At 40.2% G+C, this 19427-nt stretch overlaps 1 protein-coding gene across 1 annotated transcript in view; it reads left to right on the forward strand.

The window, feature by feature from the left end:
* LOC123485604 (gamma-crystallin N-A-like) overlaps positions 1 to 17478 on the forward strand; it is a 71203-nt gene extending 53725 nt beyond the window's left edge. The window contains exons 3-4 of the mRNA XM_045216629.1: positions 11182 to 11346; positions 17320 to 17478. Of these exons, the coding sequence (XP_045072564.1) occupies positions 11182 to 11346; positions 17320 to 17455 (301 nt within the window). The 3' untranslated portion in view covers positions 17456 to 17478. The remainder of the gene's footprint in view (positions 1 to 11181; positions 11347 to 17319) is intronic.
* The last annotated feature ends 1949 nt before the right edge of the window (positions 17479 to 19427 follow it).

Here is a 19427-nt window from a genome sequence, read left to right on the forward strand (position 1 = left end):
TTGCATTAACCAATGGTTGAGTGCCACATCATCAACAGCGCAGTTGGGATTGATATATCACATGATGTGGTAAGATAATATGTTAAAAACCTATCCAAGCGTTGTGAGATCTGCCAGTCGTCTGCAATGTAATCCACCTGCAACGCAGACACTATCAGACGTTCAAGTCGGTCAAACTTGCCCTTTTAGTAAACATGGTAAATATTGAACTCCAAAAGAGAAACCTTTACATTGGCTCGGCAATGTACCTTGTGATATAGAAATACCTTAAGAAAACATGTCTAGGCGATTTCAACTCTGCCAAAATGACTTTTAATTTAGCCACTTTTGATAAGATGTTTCTCACTGTTTATGTTTCAGAAAGGATTAAATGTAATGGTCACCTACAGTGCATTCGAAAGTATTTAGACCCCTTGATTCTCCACATTTTGTTATGTTACAGCCTTATTCTAAAATGGATTAAATAGTTTTTTCCTCATCAATCTACACACAAAACCCATAATGAAAAAAGCAAAAACAGGTTTTTAGAATTTTTTGCAAATTGATAAAAAAAAACTAAATATATATATATATATCACATTTACATGAGTATTCAGACCCTTTGCTATGAGACTCAAATAGAGCTCAGGTGCATCCTGTTTCCATGATAATCCTTAAGATGTTTCTACAACTTGATTGGAGTCCACCTGTGGACACATTTTTACTCCTGAACTTTAGGCTTGCCATAACAAAGGGGGTTGAATACTTAATGACGAGCTTTTAATATTTTATTAATTTGTAAAGATTTCTAAAAACATAATTCCACTTTGACATTATGGGGGTGCATTGTTTGTAGGCCAGTGACACAAAATCTAAATTAAATGTTTTATTTATTTAGGCTGTAACACAACAAAAATGTGAAAAAGTCAAGGGGTGTGAATACTGAAGTCACTGTACATACCTGTCTATCTGTCGTCTATCTGTCCAGTTACTGACTAGAGGTAGAGATCAGTGGCGTGTATTCATGGATGCCAAGGGAAGCCAGACTTCCCCAAAAAATGACCAATATCTTTTTTTCAAGAGGCTGAATGTATCTCACCAGAGAAAGCATCTGAGCGAGCGAAACATTGCCTCTCTATCTCTACTATGTAGGCCATCTATCTGATGCTGTCTGGTCCAAACGAGTATGACATTGTTGACACCCGTAGATTGAATGGAATGCAAGGGAAGCCAGCGAGCATTTGGCCTCCTTGATTAAAAAAAGTATAAGAAAATGTGCCAATCAGCGGTTGAGCTAAACTGAGTGAGCTCAACTGTGAATGGTCCTCCCGGCTCACCAAATAAAAGTGTCAAGGGAAGTCAGGTTGGATTTTGGCGTCACTCCTATCACATTGCATTGAGATCATACGTCATTGACAGAAACAACTTGAATTGTTGCATCTCGTTGTGTTGTTGTCCTCCGGTGGCTAGCTAGCTAGCTAAAATTGTCCCTTTCCTACATTAACCATGGATGGAGATAGGGACACATGGTTTTACTTAATTATACGTACTGGCCAAGATTATAATGGCGATTCTGATCCAACCATTAATTCATACCTTGTTGTGCCACTGGCCTGAGAGTATGTTCAATATGTAGCTAGATGTAGAAGGCTAATGTTAACTAGCTAATGTTGCCCATGAATGGAAGTTAGGCTAGCGAGCAAGTATTTTAGCCAGGTAGCCTAGGACAACAAAAAAATAAAAGTGTCAACATGAAAGAGAGGAGGATGGCATTGGCATTTCTCTACAAGTAGGTTGAGTCAACATATTTTTCTACTAGCATGATTGCTCACGCACACACACACACACACACACACACACACACACACACACACACACACACACACACACACACACACACACACACACACACACACAACACACGCACACAGAAATCAGAACCATGGACAGCCATATCATATTTAGCTTACATTGATTGGACTAAATTGTTTTTGGTATCTTTTAGTTGTCACTGTATTAGACTAAGCAGAGGTGATTTGATGATGTTGAAATGTTGAAGTTAGAAATGGTGCAGGAGTAGTGGAGGCAGCTCCTGATTTCTTTGTGACTTGCGGTAACTCTCTGGGGTTCTAAATCAATAATCTAGTTGTTTAGTGATCCGAAAATGTCTGAAACTGAAACTTGCTTGACCATGCTGTAGGTTATGCAACTGTTTGTTACATGCAATATGCTTTGTGGACTTCACCAGACAGATGTTGCTCTCTGGTTTTGTGACGAAACAGTGTGGTTGAATTGATTCTGCCACTGTGTATTCTTATTGTCTCGGCCTTAGACCTATATACAGTGAGGGCATAAAGTATTTGATCCCCTGCTGATTTTGTACGTTTGCCGACTGACAAAGAAATGATCAGTCTATAATTTTAATGTTAGGTTTATTTGAACAGTGAAAGACAGAATAACAACAACAAACAATCCAGAAAAACGCATGTAAAAAATGTTATCAATTGATTTGCATTTTAATGAGGGAAATAAGTATTTGACCCCTCTGCAAAACATGACTTAGTACTTGGTGGCAAAACCCTTGTTGGCAATCACAGAGGTCAGACGTTTCTGTAGTTGGCCACCAGGTTTGCACACATCTCAGGAGGGATTTTGTCCCACTCCTCTTTGCAGATCTTCTCCAAGTCATTAAGGTTTCAAGCTGACGTTTGGCAACTCGAACCTTCAGCTCCCCTCCACAGATTTTCATGGGATTAAGGTCTGGAGACTGGCTAGGTCATTGGGTCATTGTCATGCTGGAATACCCATCCACGACCCATTTTCAATGCCCTGGCTGAGGGAAGGAGGTTCTCACCCAAGATTTGACGGTACATGGCCCCGTCCATCGTCCCTTTGATACGGTGAAGTTGTCCTGTCCCCTTAGCAGAAAAACACCCCCCAAAGCATAATGTTTCCACATCCATGTTTGACGGTGGGGATGGTGTTCTTGGGGTCATAGGCAGCGTCCTCCTCCTCCAAACACAGCGAGTTGAGTTGATGCCAAAGAGCTCGATTTTCGTGTCATCTGACCACAACACTTTCACCCAGTTCTCCTCTGAATCATTCAGATGTTCATTGGCAAACTTCAGACGGGCCTGTAAATGTGCTTTCTTGAGCAGGGGGACCCTTCGGGGCGCTGCAGGATTTCAGTCCTTCACGGCGTAGTGTGTTACCAATTGTTTTCTTGGTGACTATGGTCCCAGCTGCCTTGAGATCATTGACAAGATCCTCCTGTGTAGTTCTGGGCTGATTCCTCACCGTTCTCATGATCATTGCAACTCCACGAGGGGAGATCTTGCATGGAGCCCCAGGTCGAGGGAGATTGACAGGAATTCTGTGTTTCTTCCATTTACGAATAATCGCACCAACTGTTGTCACCTTCTCACCAAGCTGCTTGGCGATGGTCTTGTAGCCTATTCCAGCCTTGTGTAGGTCTACAATCTTGTCCCTGACATCCTTGGAGAGCTCTTTGGTCTTGGCCATGGTGGAGAGTTTGGAATCTGATTGATTGATTGCTTCTGTGGACAGGTGTCTTTTATACAGGTAACAAGCTGAGATTAGGAGCACTCCCTTTAAGAGTGTGCTCCTAATCTCAGCTTCGTTACCTGTGTGAAAGACACCTGGGAGCCAGAAATCTTTCTGATTGAGAGGGGGTCAAATACTTATTTCCCTCATTAAAATGCAAATCAATTTATAAAAATTTTGACATGCGTTTTTCTGGATTTTTTTGTTGTTATTCTTTGTCTCACTGTTCAAATAAACCTACCATTAAAATTATAGACTGATAATTTCTTTGTCAGTGGGAAAACTGAATCAGCAGGGGATCAAATACTTTTTTCCCTCACTGTATATATTACCTCAATTACCTCGACTAGTCGGTGCCCCCGCGCATTGACTCTGCACCGGTACCCCCTGTATATAGCCTCCCTACTGTTCTTTTATTTTACTGCTGCTCTTTAGTTATTTGCTTTATTTTTTTTACTTAAGACTTTATTTTATTTTAATTCTTTAAAAAATGCATTGTTGGTTAAGGGCTTGTAAGTAAGCATTTGACTGTAATGTCTACACCTGTTGTATTCGGCACATGTGGCAAATAACATTTGATTTGATTTGATTTGATCCCCCATTTCTCCCTGTTGTGTAAACTGTTTTCTTCCAGTCAATCGCTCCCTGAGCCCTCCCCTCCCTCTCTCTCTCTCCACCCCCTCTCTCCCGCCATCCATCCCTCATTAGGACATTCTTGACACACATACACACACACACTTAAACTATCTAGTGTGTGTAAAACATTTGATCCTGTGTTACAATGTTCTTTGCTAAAACTATATTTTACTAAATAATTATTATTATTATGAACTGACACCCAAATGGTTCACAGCTAAAACTTGGCAGGACAGAATGTTTGTCAGTTAGAACAAGGTTCTCAGTAATACTGTAACTACGCTCTGATAGAGGAGAGAAAGTCTGTTTGCTGTTTTGTACTGAAGAATGTTAAGTGTCATTTCCTGATTTAATTTTAATTGAATAGGACCAATGACTGTGGAGCTCATGGGCGTGAACAGACTCGACTCGTCCAATGAAGGAACAGAGCCACTGAGAGTGAAGAGGAGCAGAAACAGAGACAGACCCAGACATTGGATCAACCCAATCCCGCATCAGCTCTTACCCCCACACACATATCTTCCCCCACACCAATTGATTAATGGACTGCTGAATGTATATTTATTTATCTTGCTTTGTTTGCTCTTTCCAGTATTATGTCTATCTCTAATAAGCTACCCAGGAAAGTTCTGAAAATAGCCCATATTAATATATGTAGCCTTAGAAATAAGGTTCATGAAATCAATAACTTGCTAACATCAGATAACATTCAAATATTAGCCATTTCTGAGACTCACCTAGATAATTCATTTGATGATACAGCAGTAGCAATACACAAGAATATAACATCTATAGAAGAGACAGAAATGCTTATGGGGGAGGAGTTGCTGTATATATTCAGAGCCATATACCTGTAATGCTTAGAGAAGATCTTATGTCAAGTGTTAGTGAAGTGTTGTGGTTGCAAGTTCACTTGGCACATCTAAAGCTTTTTCTTTTAGGGTGTTGCTAACCAAGTGTGAACAGTCAGTATTTAAATAATATGTGTGAAATGCTTGATAGTGTACGTGATGTAAAACAGAGAGGTCTACTTTCTTGGGCACCTGAATATTGACTGGTTTTCATCAAGCTGTCCCCTCAAGAGGAAGCTTCTTACTGTAACCTGGGCCTGTAATCTGGTTCAGGTTATTAATCAACCTACTAGGGTGTTGACAAACACTAGAGGAACAAGATCATCCACATGTATCGATCACATTTTTACTAATACTGTAGAACTTTGTTCTAAAGCTGTATCCGTACCCACTGGATGCAGTGATCACAATATAGTGGCTATATCCAGGAAAGCCAAAGTTCCAACAGCTGGACCTAAAATAGTGTATAAGAGATCATACAAAAGAGTTTGCTTTGACTCATTTGTGGATGATGTAAAAAAATATTTGTTGGTCTGATGTGATTAATAAGGAGCATCCAGATGCTGCACTTGATGAATTTATGAAATTACTTCTTCCAATTATTGATAAACATGCACCTGTTAGGACACTGTCTGCTAGAACTGTTAAGGCTACATGGATTGATGAGGAATTTAAAAACTGTATGGTTGAAAGAGATGGGGCAAAAGGAGTGGCTAATAAGTCTGGCTACACATCTGACTGGTTGACTTACTGCAAATTGAGAAATGATGTGACTAAACTGAACAAAAAGAAGAAGAAACTGTATTCTGAAGCCAAGATCAATGATATAAAGAAAAAAGCTTTGGAATACTTTAAATGAAATTATGGGTAGAAAGACTAATTTAACTCCGTCTTTCATCGAATCAGATGGCTTATTCATCACAAAACCATTTGATGTTGCCAATTATTTTAATGATTACTTCATTGGCAAAGTAGGCAAACTTAGGCAGGAAATGCCAACAATGAACAGTGAGCCATCGTACTCATGCATAAAAAAACAAATAATGAAAGACAAGCATTGCAAGTTTGAATTTTGTAAAAGTTAATGTGGGAGAGGTGGAAAAAGTATTGTTATCGATCAATAATGACAAACCTCCTGGCATTGACAACTTAGATGGAAAGCTACTGAGGATGGTAGCTGACTCTATAGCCAACCCTATCTATCATATCTTTAATCTGAGCCTAGAGGAAAGCCAAAGTAATTCTGCAACCCAAGAATGGTAAAGCGGCCTTTACTGGTTCTAACAGTAAACCTATAAGCTTGCTGCCAGCTCTTAGCAAACTGTTGGAAAAAATGGTGTTTGACCAAATACAATACTATTTCTCTGTAAACAAATTAACAACGGACTTTCAACATGCTTATAGGGAAGGGCACTCAAATGTACTGCACTGACACAAATGACTGATGATTGGTTGAAATAAATTGATAATAAGAAGATTATGGGAGTTGTACTGTTAGATTTCAGTGCAGCCTTTGATATTATTGACCATAACCTGTTGTTGAAAAAACTTATGTGTTATTGCTTTTCAACCTCTGCCATATCGTGGATTCAGAGCTATCTATCTAATAGAAGAGTTTCTTTAATGCAAGCTTCTCTAATGTCAAATGTGGTGTACCACAGGGCAGTCTCTAGGCCCTCTACTCTTTTCATTTTAACCAATGACCTCCCACTGGCATCAAACAAAGCATGTGTGTCCATGTATGCTGATAATTCAACCATATACACATCAGCAACTACAGCTAATGAAAGTCACCAAAACCCTTAACAAAGAGTTGCAGTCTGTTTTGGAATGGGTTGACACAAATAAATTGGTTCTGAACATCTCTAAAACTAAGAGCATTGTTTTTGGTACAAATCATTCCTAAGTTCTAGACCTCAGCTGAATCTGGTAATGAATGGTGTGGCTGTTGAACAAATTACTTGGCGTTACCTTAGATTGTTAACTATCATGGTCAAAACATATAGATTCAATGGTTGTAAAGATGGGGAGAGGTCTGTCCATAATAAAGAGATTCTCTGCTTTTTTGACAGCACACTCCAAAAAGTAAGTTCTGCAGGCTCTAGTTTTGTCTAATGATTATTGTCCAGTCTAGTGGTCCAGTGCTGCAAGAAAATACCTAGTTAAGCTGCAGCTGGCCCAAAACAGAGCGGCACGTCTTGCTCTTCATTGTAATCAGAGGGCTGATATAAATACTATGCATGCCAGTCTCTCTTGGCTAAGAGTTGAGGAGAGACTGACTGCATCACTTCTTCTTTTCATAAGAAACATTGTGTTGAAAATCCCAAATTGTTTGCATAGTCAACTTACACACAGCTCTGAACACACACTTACCCCACCAGACATGCCACCAGGGGTCCTTTTCACAGTCCCCAAATCCAGAACAAATTCAAGAAAGCGTACAGTATTATATAGAGCCATTATTGCATGGAACTCTGTTCCATCTCATATTACTCAAATATACAGCAAACCTGGTTTCAAAAACAGATAAAGCAACACCTCACGGAGCAACGCCTCTCCCCTATTTGACCTACATAGTTTGTGTGTATATATTATATAGGCCCTCCTGTAGCGCAGTTGGTAGAGCATGGCGCTTGCAACGCCAGGGTTGTGGGTTTCGATTCTAACGGGGGGGCCAGTATGAAAAATGCTCTGGATAAGAGTGTCTGCTAAATGACTTAAATGTAAATGTATTGATATGTAGGCTATGTGTGCCTTTAAAACATTTTTATGTAGTTCTGTCCTTGAGCTGTTCTTGTCTATTAATGTTCTGTATTATGTCATGTTTCATGTTTTGTGTGGACCCCAGGAAGAGTAGCTGCTGCTTTTGCAACAGCTAATGGGGATCCTAATAAAATACCAAACACCCCACCACCCCCCTTCTTGCCTTAACACATTAGCACTCTGGAGCAGGTTTTCATCAAAGATCTTTCTGTACTTTGCTCCGTTCATCTTTCCCTCGATCCTGACTAGTCACCCACTCCATGCCACTGAAAAACATTCCCACAGCATGATGCTGCCACCACCATGTTTCACCGTAGGGATTGTCATGACTCTCCTGGGGCTGTGCCAGTCTTGACACATTAATACTGCCATAAATTAGAGATAGGAGAAGCTATGCATTTACATTTTAGTCATTTAGCAGACACTCTTATCCAGAGCGACTTACAGTTACTGAGTGCATTCATTTTTTCATACTGGCCCCCTGTGGGAAACGAACCCACAACCCTGGCATTGCAAACGCCATGCTCTACCAACTGAGCTACACGGGGCCACATCTCTGGCCCTCTAGTATGGTGGAAAGGAATGTCCTTTGTTTCAGAGTTTTTTTCCCACCCAAAAACTTCAACATCCAACAATGAACATTGGGACAATATATTTCAACATCCAAACGTTAGCAATGATGAGAAATTGAATATTTAATTAATTATCATTACAAATTATATAAAGGCGTTATAACGAAACCATTGTGACTTGAAGAGCTTTTTACACTGTGTATATCAGGGATACATCCTTTACCTTGTGTAGAAAATATCAAGGAGGAAGACAATGTTTTCGTGAAGACAGGGAATGTGTTTTTAGCTTTCTATCAAAATCATAGTGATAATAATACTTTTCCCTCGTAACTAGCCACGCCCGAGGGAGCTCAGAGAGCGTGTCAGTATGACGGAAACGCCCCTCTTACCAGAGTACATAAAAGACTGAGATAAGAATGATCAGATCAGACTAGATGGACCTCAAGCTGCAACTGTTGTCCATATTGGTCCCGACCCTGAAAATCAACACGAGGTGAAGACGACAAAGTTGCCTCCACTAACAATCAATGTTACGGCTGAGTAGCTGTTCTAAGTACTGTATCTAAGAAGGTGAATTTAAGTGGGACCATCATGTTACTCTCTTCAAACCATCGTCTACTACACTGCTCTCATCACCCCACAGGGGGATCATCGACACGGCTGATTAGCCGTCCTCAGAAGACCACTTCCAGAACGAGTGAAAAGTAAACAGACGACCAAAGGTCTGGGTCCAACAGTAAAGGGGGTGAATACATATGCACGCACCACTTTTCCATGATTAATTTTTTAGAATTTTTAGAAACAAGTTATTTTTTTCATTTCACTTCATCAATTTGGTCTATTTTGTGTATGTCCGTTACATGAAATCAATTTAAATTACAGGTTGTAATGCAACAAAATAAGAAAAACACCAAGGGGGGATGAATACATTTGCAAGGCACTGTATGTTGATTTATATTTGTTTAGTTTATTTGCCTGTACAGATACAAACAACTTTTGGGTTTCCTCCCTTCTTCAAGGGACATCATCACAGGGCAAAACAAAATATTCGATTTCTTCCCACTGACACGTTCATACCAAAGGAATTACAGTGGTTAACTGATACACATGCATTTTAAATGACCACGGTTGATCCACCATGTATTGAGATTGCATTCAAACTGGGACTAAAGGATCCTTGAAGTGGCAGATAAAACAAAATCTAATCTTAATTACACAGAGTCCCCATCATTAGCAATTACTGTGTTCTCACGTCCCCTGTGGAAGTCCTGTGAAGTCCTGTGGAAAAAAGTCCCGTTGTACTCATTTGTTTCTCTTTAATGGTGAATGACTTTCAGTCAAAAAAACAAGCGACAAATAATTTTCAAAAGGAACTGAAAAGACAGGTAGTGATGACTGATTATTTCTGTTCAATATATTTTTCAGTTGACACATCATCGTGGTACCAGGGAGGCATGTGTTTGATGTATTTGATACCATTCCGCTCCAGCCATTACAACGAGCCAGTCCTCCCCAATTAAGGTGCCACCAACCTCCTGTGTCTGAGGATCTTTCAGTAAACTATGAGATAAACAAAGTTAATCACAAACATGACGAACACGGAGCCAGGGTTAAACATGGGTACATCGCTGTTGCTAGACAATCATTTAATTGGTTAATCTCACTGGGTTTGTGTGGTGTGTGTGAAATGGGGATCTGACCTCGGGTCGAATTCCTCGCTCTTACCTAATCCAACTGCTGTCCTACCTTATCTTGGGGTCCCCAGGTCGTGCCTCTCCTGGTAACTTACTGCTGGGTCTGAGGAGGGTGTCTGTGCTGCTGGTCGACTGCAGGAAAACACCGGGACGGAGTGGGTTTATGCTCTTACATACATTTATTTTAGGACATTCCCTAGATGTCCTTAATTACCATTAAATACAATCACTAACCTTCTTCAAATGTAGAATCATTAGAAGCACTCTACCCCATTGGTTACATTGATGATTTTAACCCATCCAATATGCTCAAATCTGATCACAAGAGTTTGGAAAGCTGGGCCTTGAACTAACTTCGATATGAAGAAGGAACCCTAACTGTCTGTCTTTGTTTCACAGGGGACAGCCCTAACCGTCGCTCTCAGTAGAAGGGGCTTATCATCTGGGGAGGCTAACCAACATCATGTTGCTGATGAGGCAGAGAAGAGTCTCTCCAGATCAGAACACCTCAAGAAACACCAGCAGAGACTTACAGGAAGAAACCTCACCGCTGCTTTGACTGTGGAAAGAGTTTCACCTCTTCAACAAATCTTAATACACACAAGAGAATACACACAGGAGAGAAACCTTATAGCTGTGATCAGTGTGGGGAAGAGATTCACTCAGTCAGGAAACCTGGCTGAACACAAGATTATGCACACAGGAGAGAAGCCTTACCACTGCTCAGACTGTGGAATGAGCTTAACCACTTCATAAGGACTTCTAGTACACCAGAGAACACACACAGGAGAGAAGCCTTTTGGTTGTGATCAGTGTGGGAAGAGATTCACTCAGTCAGGAAGCCTGGCTTTACACAAGAGAATACACACAGGAGAGAAACCTTATAGCTGTGGCGTACCTTTACACACACACCCACACCCACACACACACCCACACACACACACCCACCCACACACACACACACACACACACACACACACACAATGAAGGGATTAATTTCCTACCCATACAGAGGTGATAGTGATGTGCCAATATTGTATGGTACCTTTCTTTGCAAACCAATAATAAAGCTTCTTATAATGGGGATTATTGTTATGATGTTGATCATTTGTATTCCCGCAGGATAGCCTCAGATGTGTCGTCACATGAACACTACAGGATGGAGTTGTTTGAGGGAGTTGACTTTGCTGGCCAGTGTGTTGAGGTGTGTGATGACGTGCCCTTCCTGCAGGGACGTGGTCTGACCAAGAACTGCATCAACTCTCTGAAGGTCTACGGAGACGGAGCGTACGTATCTACTCAATCTACTGCTGCTGACAGTTCAATTCAATTCAACTCCATTCAATTCAATTCAACTCCATTCAATTCAATTAATCGATGTATCTCTAGAGCTCCTGGGATTTGTAGCTAGCTGTTTATAAACACATCCATAAACATTTTATAAGCATACAGTAAACACTTTATACAGAAAAACTTTATACAGTAAACACTTTATACAGTAAACACTTTATACAGTAAACCCTAACATACAGTAAACACTTTATACAGTAAACACTTTATACAGTAAACACTTTATACAGTAAACACTTTATACAGTAAACCCTAACATACAGTAAACACTTTATACAGTAAACACTTTATACAGTAAACGCAATCCCTAACATACAGTAAACACTTTATACAGTAATCCCTAACATACAGTAAACACTTTAAACAGTAATCCCTAGCATACAGTAAACACTTTATACAGTAATCCCTAACATACTGTACACACTTTAAACAGTAATCCCTAATATACAGTAAATATTTTATACAGTAATCTTTAGCATTCAGTAAACACTTTATACAGTAATCCCTAACATACTGTACACACTTTAAACAGTAATCCCTAATATACAGTAAACACTTTATACAGTAATCCCTAACATACAGTAAACACTTTAAACAGTAATCCTAATATGCAGTAAATACTTTATACAGTAATACCTAGCATACAGTAAACACTTTATACAGTAATCCCTAACATACAGTACACACTTTAGACAGTAATCCCTAACATACAGTAAACACTTTATACAGTAATCCCTAACATACAATAAACACTTTATACAGTAATCCCTAACATACAGTAAACACTTTATACAGTAATCCCTAACATACAGTAAACACTTTAAACAGTAATCCCTAGCATACAGTAAACACTTTATACAGTAATCCCTAACATACTGTACACACTTTAAACAGTAATCCCTAATATACAGTAAATACTTTATACAGTAATCTTTAGCATTCAGTAAACACTTTATACAGTAATCCCTAACATACTGTACACACTTTAAACAGTAATCCCTAATATACAGTAAACACTTTATACAGTAATCCCTAACATACAGTAAACACTTTAAACAGTAATCCCTAATATACAGTAAATACTTTATACAGTAATACCTAGCATACAGTAAACACTTTATACAGTAATCCCTAACATACAGTACACACTTTAGACAGTAATCCCTAACATACAGTAAACACTTTAAACAGTAATCCCTAACATACAGTAAACACTTTAAACAGTAATCCCTAACATACAGTAAACACTTTATACAGTAATCCCTAACATACAGTACACACTTTAGACAGTAATCCCTAACATACAGTAAACACTTTATACAGTAATCCCTAACATACAGTAAACACTTTATACAGTAATCCCTAACATACAGTAAATACTTTAAACAGTAATCCCTAACATACAGTAAACACTTTATACAGTAATCCCTAACATACAGTAAACACTTTAAACAGTAATCCCTAGCATACAGTAAACACTTTATACAGTAATCCCTAACATACTGTACACACTTTAAACAGTAATCCCTAATATACAGTAAATACTTTATACAGTAATCTTTAGCATTCAGTAAACACTTTTATACAGCAATCCCTAACATACTGTACACACTTTAAACAGTAATCCCTAATATACAGTAAACACTTTATACAGTAATCCCTAACATACAGTAAACACTTTTAAACAGTAATCCCTAATATACAGTAAATACTTTATACAGTAATACCTGCATACAGTAAACACTTTATACAGTAATCCCTAACATACAGTAAACACTTTTAAACAGTAATCCCTAACATACAGTAAACACTTTATACAGTAATCCCTAACATACAGTAAACACTTTAAACAGTAATCCCTAACCTACAGTAAACACTTTATACAGTAATCCCTAACATACAGTACACACTTTAAACAGTAATCCCTAATATACAGTAAATACTTTATACAGTAATCCCTAGCATACAGTAAACACTTTATACAGTAATCCCTAACATACAGTACACACTTTAGACAGTAATCCCTAACATACAGTAAACACTTTATACAGTAATCCCTAACATACAGCAAACACTTTATACAGTAATCCCTAACATACAGTAAACACTTTATACAGTAATCCCTAACATACAGTAAACACTTTATACAGTAATCCCTAACATACAGTAAACACTTTATACAGTAATCCCTAACATACAGTACACACTTTATACAGTAATCCCTAACATACAGTACACACTTTAGACAGTAATCCCTAACATACAGTAAACACTTTATACAGTAATCCCTAACATACAGTAAACACTTTATACAGTAATCCCTAACATACAGTAAACACTTTATACAGTAATCCCTAACATACAGTAAACACTTTAGACAGTAATCCCTAACATACAGTAAACACTTTATACAGTAATCCCTAACATACAGTACACACTTTAAACAGTAATCCCTAACATACAGTACACACTTTAGACAGTAATCCCTAACATACAGTAAACACTTTATACAGTAATCCCTAACATACAGTAAACACTTTATACAGTAATCCCTAACATACAGTAAACACTTTAAACAGTAATCCCTAACATACAGTAAACACTTTATACAGTAATCCCTAACATACAGTAAACACTTTATACAGTAATCCCTAACATACAGTACACACTTTAGACAGTAATCCCTAACATACAGCAAACACTTTAAACAGTAATCCCTAATATACAGTAAATACTTTATACAGTAATCCCTAGCATACAGTAAACACTTTATACAGTAATCCCTAACATACAGTAAACACTTTATACAGTAATCCCTAACATACAGTAAACACTTTATACAGTAATCCCTAACATACAGTAAACACTTTATACAGTAATCCCTAACATACAGTAAACACTTTATACAGTAATCCCTAACATACAGTAAACACTTTATACAGTAATCCCTAACATACAGTAAACACTTTAAACAGTAATCCCTAACATACAGTACACACTTTAGACAGTAATCCCTAACATACAGTAAACACTTTAGACAGTAATCCCTAACATACAGTAAACACTTTATACAGTAATCCCTAACATACAGTAAACACTTTAGACAGTAATCCCTAACATACAGTAAACACTTTATACAGTAATCCCTAACATACAGTAAACACTTTATACAGTAATCACTAACATACAGTAAACACTTTATACAGTAATCCCTAACATACAGTAAACACTTTATGCAGTAATCCCTAACATACAGTAAACACTTTATACAGTAAACACTTTATACAGTAAACACTTTATACAGTAATCACTAACATACAGTGTGACTGGAATTTGTAAAGACGTACAGTTGAAGTCGGAAGTTTACATACACCTTAGCCAAATACATTTAAACTCAGTTTTTCACAATTCCTGACATTTAATCCTAGTAAACAGTCCCTGTTTTAGGTCAGTTAGGATCACCACTTTATTTTAAGAATGTGAAATGTCAGAATAATAGTAGAGAGAATTATTTATTTAAGCTTTTATTTATTTCATCACATTCCCAGTGGGTCAGACGTTTACATACACTCAATTAGTATTTGGTAGCATTGCCTTTCAATTGTTTAACTTGGGTCAAACGTTTCGGGTAGCCTTCCACAAGCTTCCCACAATAAGTTGGGTGAATTTTGGCCCATTTCTCCTGACAGAGCTGGTGTAACGGAGTCATGTTTGTAGGCCTCCTTGCTTCGCACACGCTTTTTCAGTTCTGCCCACAAATGTTCTATAGGATTGAGGTCAGGGCTTTGTGATGGCCACTCCAATACCTTGACTTTGTTGTCCTTAAGCCATTTTGCCACAACTTTGGAAGTATGCTTGGGGTCATTGTCCATTTGGAAGACCCATTTGCGACCAAGCTTTAACTTCCTGACTGATGTCTTGAGATGTTGCTTCAATATATCCACATAATGTTCCTTCCTCATGATGCCATCTATTTTGTGAAGTGCACCAGTCCCTCCTGCAGCAAACCACCCCCACAGCATGATGCTGCCACCCCTGTGCTTCACGGTTGGGATGGTGTTCTTCGGTTTGCAAGTAACCCCCTTTTTCCTCCAAACATAACATTTACATTTTAGTAATTTAGCAGACGCTCTTATCCAGAGTGCATACATTTTTTAATAAAATAAAAATAAAAATCACATACTGGCTCCCCGTGGGAATCGAACCCACAACCCTGGCGTTGCAAGCGCCATGCTCTACCAATTGAGCTACCCGGGACGATGGTCATTATGGCCAAACAGTTCTATTTTTGTTTCATCAGACCAGAGGACATTTCTCCAAAAAGTACGATCCTTGTCCCCATGTAGAGTTGCAAACCGTAGTCTGGCTTTTTTATGGCGGTTTTGGAGCAGTGGCTTCTTCCTTGCTGAGCGGCCTTTCAGGTTATGTCGATATAGGACTCGTTTTACTGTGGATATAGATACTTTTGTACCTGTTTCCTCCAGCATTTTCACTAGGTCCTTTGCTGTTGTTCTGGGATTTATTTGCTCTTTTCGCACCAAAGTACGTTCATCTCTAGGAGACAGAACGCGTCTCCTTCCTGAGCGGTATGACGGCTGCGTGGTCCCATGGTGTTTATACTTGCATACTATTGTTTGTACAGATGAATGTGGTACCTTCAGGTGTTTGGAAATTGCTCCCAAGGATGATCCAGACTTGTGGAGGTCTGCAATCTTTTTTCTGAGGTCTTGGCTGATTTCTTTAGATCTTCTCATGATGTCAAGCAAAGAGGCACTGAGTTTGAAGGTAGGCCTTGAAATACATCCACAGGTACACCTCCAATTGACTCAAATTATATCAACTAGCCTATCAGAAGCTTCTAAAGCCATTACATCATTTTCTGGAATTTTCCAAGCTGTTGAAAGGCACAGTCAATTTAATGTATGTAAACTACTGACCCACTGGAAAAGTGAAATAATCTGTCTGTAAACAATTGTTGGAAAAATGACTTGTGTCATGCACAAAGTAGATGTCCTAACCGACTTGCCAAAACTATAGTTTGTTAACAAGCAATCCTCTCTCCCCCTCCTCCTCTCCCTCCTCCTCTCCTCACCACCCCCTCTTCTCACCTCTCCTCCTCCTCTCTCCCCTCCTCCTCCTCTCCCTCCTCCTCTCCTCACCACCCCCTCTTCTCACCTCTCCTCCTCCTCTCTCCCCTCCTCCTCTCCCCCTCCTCTCCTCACCACCCCCCTCTTCTCACCTCTCCTCCTCCTCTCTCCCCTCCTCCTCCTCCTCTCCCCTCATCCTCTCCTTACCACCCCCTCTCTCACCTTTCCTCCTCTCCCTCCTCTTCTCCTCTCCTACCACCCCCTCTTCTCACCTCTCCTTTCCTCTCTCCCCCTCCTCCCTCCCTCCTCCTCTCCCTACCACCCCCTCTTCTCACCTCTCCTTCTCCTCTCTCCCCCTCCTCCACTCTCTCCTCCTCTCCCTACCACCCCCTCTCCCCCTCCTCTCTCCCTCCTCCTCCACTCCCTCCTCCTCTCCCTACCACCCCCTCTTCTCACCTCTCCTTCTCCTCTCTCCCCTCCTCCTCCACTCCCCCTCCTCTCCTCACCACCCCCCTCTTCTCACCTCTCCTTCTCCTCTCTCCCCCTCCTCCACTCCCTCCTCCTCTCCCTACCACCCCCTCTTCTCACCTCTCCTTCTCCTCTCTCCCCTCCTCCACTCCCTCCTCCTCTCCCTACCACCCCTCTTCCACCTCTCCTTCTCCTCTCTCCCCTCCTCCCTCCCTCCTCCTCTCCCTACCACCCCCTCCCTCCTCCTCTCTCCTCCTCCTCTCTCCCCCCTCCTCTCCTCACCACCCCCTCTTCTCACCTCTCCTCCTCCTCTCTCCCCTCCTCCTCCTCTCCCTTCCTCCTCTCCCTCCAAAAGCTGGGTGCTTTATGAGGAACCTAACTTCCGTGGCCGTATGTATATCGTGGAGAGAGGAGACTACTGTGGTCACATGGAGTGGCAGTCCCAGAACCCCAACATCCAGTCCATCCGCAGGGTTGTCAACTACTTCTAAACCACCAACCCTGACCTCTGACCTTAGTCCAAGGGGTCAAACCTGGGGTGTCAACCAGTAGGGGCACAACTTTACAGAAAACATTCAGATAGAAATGTATGCTGTAGAAAAGACATGACTGTCTGACATGGTCAGCTCTATTCATGACATTTGTATCTGTAACATTCTGAACGTGTCACCTCACTGAATGTGAATACATCCCCTGGTTAGAAAATGCATACATACACACACATACCTACATACATGACTCGGTGGCTTAGCGAGGTATAGTCAACAACGTTTACATTATAGGGCATGGAACTGTTTCTTTTATCTTTTAATTGAGTTATAAAATAATAAAAAGAGGAACCAAAAATATTTTGTCACATGCTTGTCTTTATTTTTCTACTGAATACACTAACATCATCTTCAACGTTATTTCCATGACGATACAAAGATCCTTATATATATATATATGTTATTATTATTATCATTATTTAATTTTAATAATTTTTCACCCCAATTTTTCGTGATATCCAATTGGTAGTTACGGTCTTGTCCCATCGCTGCAACTCCCATACGGACTCGGGAGAGGCGAAGGTCGAGAGCCAATGCGTCCTCCGAAACACGACCCTGCCAAGCCGCACTGCTTCTTGACACACGGCTCGCTGGGCCAACTGTGTGCCGCCCCATGGGTCTCCCGGTCGCGGCCGGCTGCGACACAGCCCGAGGACTGAACACGGGTCTGTAATGACGCCTCAAGCACTGCGATGTATTTAATCAACACACAGTATTTAATCAATGGTGATTCTCCAATGATCATGCTAAAAAGTCCAGGACTAGGCTTAGTCTTAATATGTGTTCGGGAAACCGGCCGTTAGTCTTTGCTGATCGTGGATGTACAGAAAACACATAACAGACAGATATAATATGACATGTTAGTACCACCATACCGGATCTACCTATCATAGTAGCACCATACCAGATCTACCTATCATAGTAGCACCATACTGGATCTACCTATCATAGTACCACAATACTGGATCTACCTATCATAGTAGCACCATACTGGATCTACCTATCATAGTACCACCATACTGGATCTACCTATCATAGTACCACCATACTGGATCTACCTATCATAGTACCACCATACTGGATCTACCTATCATAGTACCACCATACTGGATCTACCTATCATAGTACCACCATACCAGATCTACCTATCATAGTACCACCATACCGGATCTACCTATCATAGTAGCACCATACCGGATCTACCTATCATAGTAGCACCATACTGGATCTACCTATCATAGTACCACCATACCGGATCTACCTATCATAGTACCACCATACCGGATCTACCTATCATAGTACCACCATACTGGATCTACCTATCATAGTACCACCATACTGGATCTACCTATCATAGTACCACCATACCAGATCTACCTATCATAGTACCACCATACCGGATCTACCTATCATAGTAGCACCATACCGGATCTACCTATCATAGTAGCACCATACCCGGATCTACCTATCATAGTACCACCATACCGGATCTACCTATCATAGTACCACCATACCAGATCTACCTATCATAGTACCACCATACCGGATCTACCTATCATAGTAGCACCATACCGGATCTACCTATCATAGTACCACCATACCAGATCTACCTATCATAGTACCACCATACTGGATCTACCTATCATAGTACCACCATACCGGATCTACCTATCATAGTAGCACCATACCGGATCTACCTATCATAGTACCACCATACCGGATCTACCTATCATAGTAGCACCATACCGGATCTACCTATCATAGTACCACCATACTGGATCTACCTATCATAGTACCACAATACTGGATCTACCTATCATAGTAGCACCATACTGGATCTACCTATCATAGTACCACCATACCGGATCTACCTATCATAGTAGCACCATACCGGATCTACCTATCATAGTACCAC

This window comes from Coregonus clupeaformis, unplaced genomic scaffold (assembly GCF_020615455.1).
Source record: "Coregonus clupeaformis isolate EN_2021a unplaced genomic scaffold, ASM2061545v1 scaf0758, whole genome shotgun sequence".
NCBI lineage: Eukaryota > Metazoa > Chordata > Actinopteri > Salmoniformes > Salmonidae > Coregonus > Coregonus clupeaformis.